This window comes from Hippoglossus stenolepis, chromosome 3 (assembly GCF_022539355.2).
Source record: "Hippoglossus stenolepis isolate QCI-W04-F060 chromosome 3, HSTE1.2, whole genome shotgun sequence".
NCBI classification, from domain to species: Eukaryota; Metazoa; Chordata; class Actinopteri; order Pleuronectiformes; family Pleuronectidae; genus Hippoglossus; species Hippoglossus stenolepis.
The window spans coordinates 14,911,150-14,925,895 of record NC_061485.1 but is presented as its reverse complement, the minus strand read 5'-3'; the positions used below and the strand labels follow the sequence as shown (position 1 = coordinate 14,925,895).

The window sequence follows — 14,746 nt, the reverse complement described above, 5'->3', positions numbered from 1 at the left end:
AGGCCTCAGGGTAAAGACGAGAGCTACAATTGACATGACCCTAACATTTTCAAATAAACATCCAAAATTGTGGACTTCCTGATGAATTTACTTCATGAACCCAGGGGGCATTCTTTAAGTTTTTGCCTGACATATCGGTCTACCACATTTCATAAATCCAGGAGAAATGTACCCAACAGGGTCTGTAGGGGGGCACTACCAAGGCATCTTGCCAGACCCAAATGTTTTGTTTCCTGTCCTTGATAATCTGGTGTCTGAACAACCAGGCTAACAGCCACACAGACAGGGTGGCAGAGGCTTTACACATCATCAGAGGTCAACAGCATGGAGGAGAAGTAAGGGAAGTACTTTTTGTTAACAGAGCCAGAGGGTCCATTTCATTATTGTTTTGGTTGTGTGGTTTATTTTAGTCATATTTTATTTATTTCTGATATTTTAATATTTTCAAATGTCAGACTGAATATTCTCAAGACTTCAAAGTTCATTGGTCTTTGAAAGGTCAATTATTAATATGCTATAATATTATCATCAGCGGTATGAACTGGTTTCAAAATTATTACAATATCATTTATCACAATCATTTCTGGGTACAATGAAATATCCCTAACTGAATGGCCTTGTCCAGAGCTGCTAATGGTTTCCTTTCTCATAAAAAAGCCAGAAATGAATTGCTCCCTCTTTGAAAAGTCGCCTGTACAAAAAGCCTGGCACCATCTCCAGCTTCTTTTTCCTCTTTGACAGCAGGCCTCTCCACCTTCTTCAGGAGTTGAAAGATTGTTGAAGGACTGAAGATTGTCAGTAATCCAGGTTATGGTATGTAATAAGTGTCCGTGGGCAATTGGTCTTTTTTTAAATAAATAAAAAAAACAAAATTTCACCCAACGAAACGGCCGGAAACTAAAACCCTTTGCATTTTATTACAATTAAAGTATCAAGATTAGACTGGAAAAAATTGAAGAATAAATTAATTCCCTACAACGAATTCATCAAAGTACAGAGTGTATAAATGGCAAAAAAAGCCTAAGATTTGACCAATAAATTCAAAATGGCAAATTTCCTGTTGGGTATAGCGTACAGCTCCAAGAGGCTTCTGCCTAATAGACACATCTCCTGAACTTCATACATCTAGAGCAAAGTTAAAGCAGGGATCTTTGAATTTTTAAACTGTGCAATCGAGCCATTTGCCATGCCAATGTGCAAGACCCTGAAAATATATAATTGTTCGCACAGCGAGCATGTTTGGGCCATGTAATGTGCACCATTCTGTGCCCGGGCCCTAACTAATTAAACAATCAATGTAAGATCACTAACACACACATAGACAAGCTAAACAAAACATATATACTTCAATTGTAAATCATTGTGTTTTCCCAAATGGTTCAGATAATTTTGAGATGAGTTGTGCTGGTGTAATGAGATAAATGTGACACTGACAGCAGAAGAAAATTAGAGGGGTACGATTCAAATCTGTTTTTTGACAGATTGACTAGAAAGTAGGAATAAAATAAAAGGAGCATTTGATTTAAGGCGGTGGACACGCACCTGTTAGTGTAAGGAAACAACCTTGCACTTCAACCATCAGTACACTCACTTTTCTGAGAGAGCAGAGTCTCTAACAATGACAGTTTAGAGGCTACCAGACTACTAAAAATCAAAAGACAAACCTCACTGCATAGCAGAGTATGAAAAGAATAGTCATATTGTCAAAATTCTGTACATTTTGCTGTTTGTTCCTTCAGAATGTGTTGGTCAGCGGGCTATGGTCAACATAAACAGACTCTTTACAGAACAAAAGCAGTGACGGAGGCGGTCAAGTTTTACTAACAGTTCCTCTCTTTTAGTTTCTTTTTGCCAAAATGGTCCTGCCCATGGAATGTATGGAACCTGAGTGTGTGCACATTTTCTCACAACTCAACTAAACTGCACCCATCCTGATTTGACAGCATCTTTACTGGAGCTGTGGAGGAGAGGTGGTGGAAGATGAGAGTGATAATGAGAGGAATACCTCAAAAACAGTCACGTAAAACTGATACATATATGACAAATGGATGAGATGTATTACTACAAGAAAAAGATGCTGAAAACCTTACTTGGAACCTGCAGATGTGAAATCCCCCCAACCGTCCGAGCTGGGCTGGGCTGCAGGGACTGGGGAACCGAAGTCTAAAAGAGCGTCTATTTGAAGAAAAAACATATAAGTAAAGTATAAATGATTTTAACATCTGGTAATGATTTAAAAAATGTTTATCTAATATAAAAGCAGGGTGATCACCAGTGTTAGTTTGAACAGCTGGGACTGCCTCTTGTCCTCCAGGAGGTTGCACCATGCCTCCAGCCTTTGCGCCTGGTGGGGGTGGGAGCAGACCTCCAACCGCCCCCCGCGGTTTGACACCACCCGCATCCTTCTTCTTGATGTTCTGTGGTAGACAGAGTTACAACAGTTTCTAAAACTTTAAATCATCATTTTCCTGATCAATACTGTTGTCATTATGGTCATCTCCTTCCACCTGTGATGTCTTGGTGACATACTCACCCCAATGCTGATCTTGATTGTCTGTCCCTCTTTGAAGCTCAGGTCCAGTTTAGGGGCTACGCAATCAGAAGCTTCCATTTTTGCGAGCTCACCCTCTTGCTTCACCCATCTTTAGAAATAGAGTTGAAAGCATAACAGTTATCATTGTAAATCATTTTTGGTCAATTTAAACTTTAAGGTGGTACTTAAGAATGAAACAGGGATGGTGCAGTTGCAGATACCAGACAACAAATTGTAGATCAATGGGTTAAACATTTTAACAATGGTACGACAGAGTATTAAAATTATGTCATGTTGCTTGCTGCTGACATAGTTTAACAAATACCTTTTTTCTTTTTTCCACGAGTCTCTGTTTTAATTATTTCATAAGTCAACAAACGGCAATCAATGACTCACTTTTATAGAATATAATTAAAGAATACAATTTACATATGCATGCTGTGCAACTTTGCATAATATCCACTCATACAAGATTAAATGTTGGAAATTAACTACACATTTAGACAAAAACAAAAAGGTACAAAGATGCGTCTAGAAAACTGTAGCAGGTCATACAGACTTGATCATTCATAGGTCGTATGTTTAAATACCCATTGGGGACAAAAATATACATGTAACAGGCAGTAACTTACTTAAAATGGTCTTGTAAAGCAACATTGAAGTCAAATGAGTCTCCACGATCAGCAAAGCCCAGACCAATAAAAGCATGACGTCCTTTAATCAAAGCAATTGTAAAGACAATAAAGTAAACTTTAGGTAATGTTAACTAACTTTACATCTCATAAAACAAATATATTCCTACAATATTTACACAATAAACATATACTAACATAACCTTTATGTGACACTAAATGTGACACAAATATTCTTAGAAAGAGTGACGAGAGTTTGTCGTATTTACAGGCTTGTTTTTAATTCTGCTGTTTATATACATGTGATATAAAATTTAAGAGACAATAAGCACAGTACAGCTACCTGCTTTATTTAGTGCAAAATATTTCCTATTTAGAAAAGATTAGTTACAAAAAATAAGATGTCTTTATAATCAGGGTCGTCATACATTAAGATCAATAGGGTAACTGGATAAATTAGTTTACGTATTGCCACATTGTACATATGTAACATTCTCATTTGAATTGATATCCTGTTGAAAAAGTCTTACCATTGCCATCCTCTATCCGTATCACAAAATACCTGCTGGAGTCGGTGACTGATTCAACCACACAACCTGGATACTGGTCGACTGGAGCTTGTGCAAACAGCTCTCCTGCAAAGAACAAATTTACACCACATTGTGCCTCAGGGGTATTTTCTGAGTGGTAAATAATGAAGTAAAAAGGCTGCTTCACAGGCACTTCGATCACACTGTGACTAACGTATGACGCTTTCTTCTCCGTTAACATGAAATAAGCAAAGCAGATAATCTGCTGTAATAACACAAACGCATAACTTTCCTCACACAGCTTTTCTCTTGTTGTGAGAAAATGTTTTCTTGTGTGTTTGTCCTTCAGGAAGATGACAAGCACACAAGAAAACATTTTGTTAAATGTGGAGGAAATGTGAAAGGTTATATATGAAGGTTTATCCCATGGATTAGTGAAACTGTGAGTACAGCGAGATGCTTTCACATAATCTGTCTTTGTTTTGTTCATTTAAATAATTTGTTTCTATGGGAAATCTCAGAAGTCACTTGTGGGCTTTGAATAGCTTTCTATTCGATTAATCCACTAAAGAGTTTACTACAACAGCAAGTGCCATTGTGCTGTGGACCATCGGTTTGAGGCTTCAAACATTTTTAAACGGTTCAATGTGTAGAATTAGTGACATCTAGTGGTGAACTTGCATCTTGCAGCTGAATAACCCTCACCCTCCCCTTCCAAACATGGAGAACCTGTGGTAGCCTTCAGTTGTCATCAAAACTCAAAAGGTGTGAATTTGTACAGTTTGGACTACTGTAAAATACATTGCAGCCTCCGTAGAGAGGACCTGCTCCAGATGTAAATATAAAGGGCTCATCCTAGGGTAAAGAGAACAACAATTTAGATGATTAAACACTAGTGAAAACATCACTAGGATTATTTTACATCCAATTCATAATCAAAAACATCCCTTTCACCTACACACTGGACCTTTAACTGCCATCATGTGCTACCTAAATGTGACACTAACAAACAACCTAAACAAATAATTACCACACGATCTAGTGTATATTCATTGCTGATGAGCAGATCATGCAGGGTAGGCTCTGTATCTCTCTGGCTATACTCATCAGGGCCATTCAAAAGGAACCGATGACCAACTTTGAATGGTTAGTTGCTGAAACGTCATCAACACGCCCACATGCTCACTGTGAGTTTTCCATAAATTTCCCTGCTGTATCCTCACATGAGGCTTACTGACATTTTACCAGAGCTGAAATAAGTCAAGCAAAAGGTTTGATAAAGGAGTTGATTGTGAAGCATTAATAAATTATGAACTCAATGAGATGCATGCAGAAAACAACATCACATGTAGTAAGCAGATGTGTTTACATCATTGTACCTGTGTTTTTGTCTTCTAACTTTATGAAAGCGATCTTGCCTTTCGCAGTGATTTTCATCCTTCCACTCCATGAAGGTTCATCCAGCTTCCAGTCAGCAGCACTAGAAAAACAAGAAAAAAATCTCATCTGGATAAGAAAGTGGTTTGTGTAATTGTCATTCACAAGAACAGCTGACACAATCTAAGCTTTCATGCATGGGAGCTGCTGCTTCGCACAGCAGGAGGAAGCGAAATTGGAAGTTTTTTGTAAAACTAAGATCAAACAATAAGGGAAACTGAGTACTTTTGTTCTGCAGTCACATGAATAAAAGCAAAGGTGTCACAAAGAACTAGACTGCAGGATTGTAAAGTGTCTGCACTGCCTGAGTGAGCAACACTGCTCAGCTCCTCTGCTCTTTTCTATTCACTCACACGTAGAACTGATCTCTAGAAAAACCTGCTGAATGTATATTTATGTGTTCATGGACAAACGCAGTGTTGCTTCTTCTGCAACAATGAAATAAAAACATATTGCGTCATAATCTGCAGATAGAACTTCTCTCCTGAGTGGGCATGTGCGTTTGTCTGCCACTCCTCACACAAACTGACGAACGATGATATCTGCTCATGAATCCGGATGTTGGACCTTTTTTCAATGTGATTAAATAAGTGTCTCATAAACTCTCGAGCGAATCAAACAAGCACAAAGTAAACTTTAAGTACTGTATGGGTCGTAGAAATTTCTCATCAGTGTTGGTGTTCATTAATAACGTGTAAAGTGAGCGCAGGTCAGCGGGGGAGTGAGGATGGAGGACAGCAGTAGGGTAATACTGAACAGTACCAGGATACCGGGTCCAAAATGTGTGTCTGCCCTGATCCTGAAGCAGGGGCGGCCATAATGAACGTAGCAGTAACCCTGGTGTCCTGGCATTTAGTTGAGTATAAAGCCCAATTTATATTCGTGGTAAATACAGTCGTTATACCAGAAACCTCACACTGCAGAAGCGCAGCAGAAATCCTGCCTGTGTGAACAACATACAACCATGAACACAGCAGAACCACGGCGCAGCCACTCATGCAGACAGTGTGGCAAGGCTCGACAGATCTAAATGCTCAATGCTAAACGGAATGCAGGATGATAACAGTTTTGTTAAATACTTTGTTTACAAAATCATTGGAAGCCATAATCATAATAATAATAGTCGCCCAGCCCTCGTGCCAATGACGTAATTTGGTGCTAGAGACTGCACAGTAGTAGTCGAGCTGCGGTATCAAAGTACCATTGATACACACTCGACCAATTGCGAGATACATTCAGCCGTGTGTTTCGAATTTTGTGTTATTTTTCGAAGTCCCATTTACTGACATGAAGTAAGAGGGGTTTGTGACCTATACTGTAGTCAACCACCAGGGGGCGGTCGAGACGTTTTGGCTTCGTTTTTCGTGGGAGCTGTCATGTCGTCCAACTTCATATACAAGCTTGTTTGATAAACACAAAATGTAAAATACAGAGCATCACCAGAAAAGAAGACTACAAGGTGAAGTCAGACCGCCAGTGTTGATGTTTAGCTTCAGCAGTGCGAAGGTCCAACGTACTTTTAACCAAAATACGGACAGAGACGACGTGGGGTGAACCTGCGGCATTTAGGGCCCCTGGCGGTGGTGTTTTGCATGAGCTCAGCTATTTAGAACTTTTCATAGTTTTATAAGCAAAGTCCCTCGCGTCTTTCACGGGCAGCTCGTGTTAACCGTTTTTCACGACAACAGGTTTGAGATTCAAGTAAGCTGTTTGTCGGTGGCGGTGTCCGGTTCCCGAGAGCATATGGAGTGGAGGGTTTCTTTGGAAACAGCGGGGAACTTCTTGGCCACAAACCTGCACAACAACCACGTGGATCAATCTAAATACTGTGTGGTGTAGTGTACGGACTTTGTGGGCGTTCAGCGTCGACGACATTTATCGGGGAAACGGAAGAAAAGTAACAAAACACCAGCCAAACGAGCCTGTCCGATAATGGATGCATGTCCGTTTAAGTTAGCTTCGCTGACCGACACTTGTCTGTCACAAACGTAAGCGCCCTCTGACGTCAACTTACCGATATCCACGGTTAGAGGCGCGCGGCGGGATCTTGTAAACGTGGACCTCGGGCTTGACGCAGAGCATGGACTCATAAGAGTTGTCTTCTGCCATTTTGTAAAGTTTCACTAACTAGAAAACAACTTCCGACTTTCAATGGACACGGCTGAGGCTGGAGCTGAACAACACGACAAGCTACCACAGCGCCGCCCCTGGTCGGAGTGGGCGCAGCGCATGGCCTCGCATCCACTAATGAGAATAACACCCCCCTCCGTACCTTCGCTACAAGTATTAGATGGACTGGGATAAGAAACTTGTTAAATACTTGGGAATTTACTACGGACTTATCCAAACTAGAAGTAATTAACTATGGCCCTCTCAAAAAGGAAACGATAGAAGATATTAATAGATGGATTTGAATTCCTTATTTAAATATTAGCTCATGTATAGATTCGTTAAAGATGGACATCCTACCTAGACTTTTAAATTCATTCCAAATATAACATTTTTTGGGGTGGGATAAAATCACCTCCAGATTTATCTGAGCAGGGGAAAAAAAACAGAATAAAATTTCAAACTTTACAACTTTCAAAGTAGAGAGGGAGATTAGCCCTTCCATTCTTAAAGGTTCAGTGTGCAGAATTTATATTCATATTTATGACACAGATTTCAGGCCCAACATATATGATACCAAATTCAGATGCTGGACGGAAAATGGTCTCACTGCGTATTGTACACTTTTAAATCAGGGTACAGTCTTGAGCTTCCAGGACTTAAAAGACAACCATGATCTTCAAAATCAGGATCATTTAGGTACTTTGAAATCAGATTTTATTGGAAATAACTTTCCATAAGAAAATAATACAGAGGGAGAGGAAATTCTTGATATTTTTCAAAAAGCTTATAAAGATGCTACATACCAAAAAGTAATATCTAATTATATATAGATCTTCAAAACTTAAAAGGGGATAATACTTTGGCTATTTAAGCAAGATGGGAAGCAGAGAGCAATTTCACAATGTCACAGGAAGAATGGGACAGGATCTGCAGACAGCAATGGCGGATGTCCAGTGCTCCCTCATGGAAAGAATTTAGTTGGAAGAACATGTCTTGCTTTTCTCTGCTCCAGCACAAATCTAACTCCTCCAATCAGACAGCCTGCTGGGGATCCTGTGGTACTGCAGTGGCAAACCACTTTCCTTTTTTTGGGGAATTGTCCCTCCGGGGCTCCATTTTGGAAAAGTGTCCAGTGTCCTGGAGGCAGCTTACAAGATATAAATGTATTTTAATTTTAAAATCTTCTACCGTGAGGCCCTAGAAGAACTTCACTGTGCAAAGTAAGATAAATACATGTTGAGGGTGCTGCTAGTTGCTGGCAAAACAGCTCCAACCAGAAAGTGGCTAAAGACAGCCGTACCAAACATGAATGAGTGGTTTCATATAGTGTACAATATAAATACAATGAAGAGAATTAAATGTAAATTAAGAACTCAAGATGATATTTTTAAAGAGACATTTAGTTAAAATGGCTAAGCTGTGTGTGATTTACAACACCTGATTTTCTTTAACAGTTATACCCATGCTAAGGATGATAAGGATGTTTTTTCTTTCTCAAACAAGTGCCTATGGATATGCATATGTCTAAGCATGTAAATTAGACTTGGAAAGTATGCTGTATGTTAGGATAAGAATGAGGGCATGTTAAAGAATATATACAGACTGTCCCCAAGATGTTTTTTTTGTTTTGGGTGGGGAATCTTTTTTGTATGTATTCCATATATGAAAACCAAATAAAAAAAGGAAATATGGATACCTTCAAAGCCAGGTTTACAACCAAGTGAATGCATTATATATTATTTAGATGACGCTTTTGACCAAAGCGACTTAAAATAAATGCGAACATAAAGCTGCACACCTAACTCCGACAGGTTCACAACTGATGATGTGTCCCTAACTTCCACTGGTGGTCACCAACATCTGCTGGTAATCCTTGACATCTGCTGCTATCTGGCAATTTGTTCATCACTATGGTTCGGAGGACCTTCAAATGTACAAGGGATATTCAACATCTTGTCTTATTTTTTTAATATCACCAGTACAATTTCAAATTCACACTTTCATCCTAGTTTTAGGTTTGTAGCTTTGTAGAGTTTGCAAAGGGCTTGAATGGTGTGAGAGAGCCTGAAAGATCTTGATTTAAAATAAGGTTTATCAACATGTAGCACAGGACCCAATGGCTACAACTCCAGTTGTTTTATCTGAATATTTAAAAGTTGTCAATTAACGTACTTTTGTATGGCTTATTCTTGAATTGTGCTTTTCTAAAGGCACTGAAGACAATCAATTATGGTATTACTGAACACAAGTAACCAAAAATACAGTGTTGTAAATGTTTTTGTTTACAATTCACCTGAATGACTCAACTGTAATCATCTGTCATTGTGAGAATAACCATCCTTTAATCAATGTATTTATATTTGCCACAATTAGTTTATTCCTATGTGTCAAAATAAATAATTTAGAAATAACATGTGGTTTGAATTCATATTACATTCTGCTAAAGAACCAGTCTAATGAAACATAAAACATACACCAAGTTCTCTTTTTGAAGTACGTCTATTAAAGGGTATTCAAATTTCATTTGTGTTTTTCAAATTTGCTGAAATTCTAATGAAATCAAATCAGCCACAAACCCAACAGGTGGCTGAATGACTGAAACAAAGCATCATGGGGAAATCTCACAGGTACAGAATGACAATTCTTCTAAATTCTCCATTTGAAATTATTACAAATTCCTGTTTTTCAGCAATTGAACCAGATCCCTGGGAGAAGTTATTATGGGCATCAATAGACAGCAGTGATGTTACAACCTTGCATTCCACTCATCTTGACAAGGGATGTTATCACATATAACATAAATACTGAGATTGTAGAACTGCAACAGACAACTGCACAACGTTGTTTTTCAAACAGCATCAAATTCAGCTCTGCTTTTACTTTCTTATTTGATCTATAGTACATTTGCTCACAAAAGCAAGATGTTCAACAATCAATTCACCAGGAATTATTTGGACAAATGATGGTGAAAATGTTGCATGGAGTCTTTCACTTAGAGAAGCTTTACTGCACAGCCAGTGAGTGGTTTTGTATCCGTCTAAAACTATAGCTTGGTGCAGCTTTAAACTGTGCCTCAAATACACTGGATTTTTTCAAAGAATAATTAACTTATGTTTGCACAAAAAGAAAGATTAATTAGCACCAACAATTGAAAAGTATATCCAGGGTAACTGTTATTTAAGGCAAAGTATTAAAAGGTTGTAAAATGAACTGCAGGTTCATCTACAGTGAACGTCTTAATAACTGGTGACTTTTCGGTATTTGATTGCATTATTAAATTCATGGTTTGCAAACTTTTCTTTTCAAAATGTTGCAAACAATGTTGTAAAACCCTGGTTTGTACAAAAAGCACAGGTCACAGAAAAACATTCAGTAAAACCAGGCAGTTGAATCTGGATTCATTCTGGAGGAGACAGATTAAAAGATGCATGTTTATATAATTTTCATAATTTAAATCACATTTCTCTGACCCTGATTGAAGGAAGATTACTGGAATTCTTATGTCATCTTCCTCCTTGTTGAGTATTTAAGAGTTATTTCTGAACAACTGCCAGCCAAGCACACAATTTGTCAACAAACTGCCACCTGTGAAAAATCTGCCTTAAGTCTTCTTTGCTTAACAGATGAATTGCAGTTGGTTTTAAGAGTTAACTATAAGTCTGTAGAAAAAGTCAAAAAAAAGACTTCAGTGAGGCAACACAAACAGGGACATTGATGCATGACCACTTAAGATTTTCAATACAGGGATAGGTCTGACTTTTTCCAATTTGACGACTTTAATCATGATACCACCAGTGAAGTTTCCTACACAAGCTACATTATCTATTCGGTACACACTATTGATCTCCTGAATTAAACATAAGATTACTCAGAAAGGAAAAAAACTAACTAATAAAACAATGTAAACTGATTAAAACAAAAAACACAGCACAGGTAATTCGTCAATATGTAAAAACAAACAAAAAGTAATAATCCAGGGAATAAATTCAGTATTATTATTGCTTGAATAAGCTTAGATTTAGTGACACTCTGTCCTTCCGATCTATAACCTTTGGCCACAGGCTGTGAGCCCATTGGGCATTTCTTTAATAGCTACCAGTGCCAAAGACAGGCCTGTGGATTGTGGAAAGTGCTGGTCTGGGCCACTACAGTATTGAAACACACTTTTCAGCGCAGAGCACTTTTACGCAAAAAGCAGAATCGTTACGAATTTCTGTCAACTCGCACTCAAGGTGCTGAACACGCAGTAAACTCTCGGCACTTAATTTTCACGGAACCCAACAAAACTGAAGCCAGCTTCACAGTGGACATCCAGCCATGATCCACAATCCACTAGTGACACGGCCAGCTCGTTCGTTTTCATGTCTCCAGGGAATTCCCATAGATTCACAAGCTCTCTTTATTATCCCTGAAGAGACAGACGCCTTAAGCCTTGGCACTCTGCCGGCCGATCAGACCTAAAATCATAGGGCACCTCATGGTACATCGAAGTATCACAGTGTGTAGGGATGTGAGGCAAAAACTTGTTCAGTGTGGAACAGAGGTTTCGGATCTTTGGCTGATCTCTGCCAGCCCCTTGCAATGTTCCACAGAGGGAAAAGACAAGGTGAAAGGCAAAGACCATGCCCGTAAGCAGAGTAGAGAGAGGGTGGAGAAGTTCGTCACAATCCATGCTACGTCTTCATAATTCTAACATCTGTCAAATTTTATGTTGTTCCACCACTCTGCTCTTCATACCACACACAATCCCTTTAAACTGTCCCCCTTCATAGCCTCTCAGGGAGACAGACGTTTCCTTGCAGCAGGTAGCTTCAGTTTATCTGCAGAGTCGAAAGCCTGAGGTGCCATCTGGGCCAGTGGGCTGGCGGATCACGTGATTGTGTGGATGAACTGGTTCTGATGGTTGCTGCGCACTCAAACGAGCTGGCCTAATCAAATGAGGAAACATTTAGAGTAAATTAATATTAATCTATGTCTTTTCTTCCCAACTTTGACAAATGTTGGTTTTCCTACCTGTCGTGGCATGGATTGTCCTGAGGCGTTTCATCTGAAGAAGCACTACCCAAAATCCTTTTCCTGGCTTCTGCATATTCTGCCTCCCTCTGGGCCAAAGATTTCATCTGCTGAGAGGGACGGGATGAGGATGCGGCAGCGGTACCGTTATTTGTAGGACGCTTTAAAATTCGGATTTGCGGTGGGGGTGCTGCTGGCAGAGAGTCATCTTGAGTTACCATTGCAGTTCGCACAAGTGAAACACCTGAGCCCAAGCTGGACTTCCTGCACAGGTGAAAAAAAAGTGTCAGAGGAATACAAATATTAGAGAAAACATTGCATATATATATATATATATTCACATCATATTTCAAAGATTTCAGACACATTTTCTGTTTGCTTACTTTGCTTCCTGGTTTATTTTCAGTTTAGCTTCAAACCTTCTCTCTATTTCCTGAGGAAAAAGACAAAAAAAATAATAATGTATTACTGCCCAACAAGTATATTTCCTAAGTCTCATTGCTCTGTGTAGCCAACATGTTTACGAGATCCATAAGTCTGAGAAAACACACTTCTGACCCAGCTCAATCATTATAACCCATTAATCCCTCACTAGGGTGAGGGATCTGTTTAATCTCTGGACACTCATGGATGATCCACAGTAGACAAAGCATCTACAGAGCACTCAGCAATTCCACATAGGTGGCCTCTCATAGATCTAATTACACTTATTGATAAACTGAATTGTTTTTCATTGCAACTGGATCACATCCAGGGGATTTGATCACTCAGTGTTGCAATCTCTGCTACTGTTGGATTTGAATGTTTGCTGTGGGGGGGGTCCATGGTTAAATTCCTGTCAAACTTTCAAAGTTTTTACTCTTTTAGTAAGTCTACTGGGTTTTTATAATTTTTTATAGATTTGTGCATTTTTACTTGTGAAATACTTAGATACCATGTTTTAAGTGCTTTGAAAATAAAGATATTCCTATATTATATTAGTAAACTAATCTTGATAGTATGATAGTAAATTTGCTGCTTTTAACAATACAAATGGTATATTTATCATCCTGGTCCCGCTATTAGTTGTATTTTAGAGTGGAACAACATTTTCTTTGGTCCATTCCCACTTTCATCGACCAACACGTACAAGAAAACCCAGCTAGATTTCTCAGATTACTTCTTCAAAACCTGATTTACTACAACTTAATGATGTTGTAATGTTTCACCAGCCTATCATTTCCGCAATGGGCGGGTGTAAACACTACGTCCACTGTGGGAGAAAAGTATACTGTGTTAAAAAAAAGAAAGCTTTCTGACCACTCGGGTTTTCCAACAGATTATAAATGCCAATACCTTTAACGAGAATATAAAATGTCATGAACGCAGGCTTAGCCACACGACGGTATGGGACGGTGAGGCCTGCAGACCTCATCCGGGGGAAAGAGGCTGTTTTCTTTGACAGGGAAACTGATAATAAAAACGATCCAGCTCATCTTAGATCCTTTCGAAGTGTCTGTCGAAGTGAATTCAAGTTACAACCTGGTTTGTGTAGCACGACATGTGTACGTGTTTCTCACCCCGCTGTCCGCTGCCTCTTCCCAGCTCTCTGCAACCTCATCATCCTCCATTTTTGTTAACCGGACCGCTGGCTGGTTACCCCTTCAAAACTATTTCCCATCCGAGCCGAGGGCCAGGGACGGAGAGCGGCGTCTGCACCGGACCGCGGGAGCTCGACTTGGCGGGCTTCGGTGGTCAGGTGAGGTCGGAAGAAGGAGATTCCCAGACGTTTGCCAGGCCGCGTGTTAGCCTGCTAGCCTGCTAGCTTGTTAGCTTAGCACTCCAGTGAGGACACCTCCTCCTCCGGGCGCCTGCGACTTTAAATTTGGCGTCACGCCCCCCGCCCCACTGAATCAACCGGTGTGACGTCCACATGTCGTTCACACGAAAAACTCCAACACACAGTACTTATTAATGTTCGAGATCATGTATGTGACTTTTCATAAACTTCCTAAATCTGGAAATACGATAAGATGAGATAAAATAAGATAAGATAAGATAATCCTTTATTAGTCCCACAATGGGGACATTTTCTATAATACAGCAGCAAGAGTCAAAATAGGCATCAGTAAATAATAAGTAACATGCAATACTTAATTGTGATATTAAAACCAGCCTTTCACTTTATATACAGTCTATGATTTCACCAGAGAACAGTCATATAATGTAGTTTTCAGAACACAGAGTATGCAGTATCTCTTAGTAAGTATAACTATATAGTTTACTACTATAAACGATTATTTACACACTCTTTCTAAAGTGACTTTTTGAGAATCTTTATATAACAGAATCGGGTTTTATTGCCGAGCAGGTTTACACATACAAGGGGTTTTGTTGTGGCGTATTTGTGCAAGTATAACTATGACAAAAATAGGAAACAAAATGAAATATAAAAAAATACTGTACGCACCAGGGGGAGGGATTGTGCAATACGTTGTCAGTAAACACTT

General features: G+C 39.2%; 2 protein-coding genes across 2 annotated transcripts; both read right to left on the bottom strand.

Annotated features, from left to right (window-relative positions):
• Positions 1–891: 891 nt before the first annotated feature.
• On the bottom strand, positions 892–7,308 carry necap2 (NECAP endocytosis associated 2). The gene is made up of 8 exons (XM_035151455.2): positions 7,147–7,308; positions 5,075–5,175; positions 3,696–3,800; positions 3,166–3,247; positions 2,534–2,642; positions 2,273–2,417; positions 2,091–2,175; positions 892–1,957 (listed from the first exon to the last, which is right to left on the bottom strand). The coding sequence occupies exons 1-8, from the start codon at positions 7,239–7,241 to the stop codon at positions 1,912–1,914; spliced, it is 768 nt and encodes a 255-aa protein (XP_035007346.1). The 5' UTR covers positions 7,242–7,308; the 3' UTR covers positions 892–1,911.
• Positions 7,309–9,563: 2,255 nt separating this feature from the next.
• LOC118104529 (SUZ domain-containing protein 1) lies at positions 9,564–14,132 on the bottom strand. Its single transcript, XM_035151465.2, has 4 exons — positions 13,817–14,132; positions 12,641–12,690; positions 12,258–12,521; positions 9,564–12,172 (listed from the first exon to the last, which is right to left on the bottom strand). The coding sequence occupies exons 1-4, from the start codon at positions 13,865–13,867 to the stop codon at positions 12,061–12,063; spliced, it is 477 nt and encodes a 158-aa protein (XP_035007356.1). The 5' UTR covers positions 13,868–14,132; the 3' UTR covers positions 9,564–12,060.
• Between the last annotated feature and the right edge of the window lie 614 nt (positions 14,133–14,746).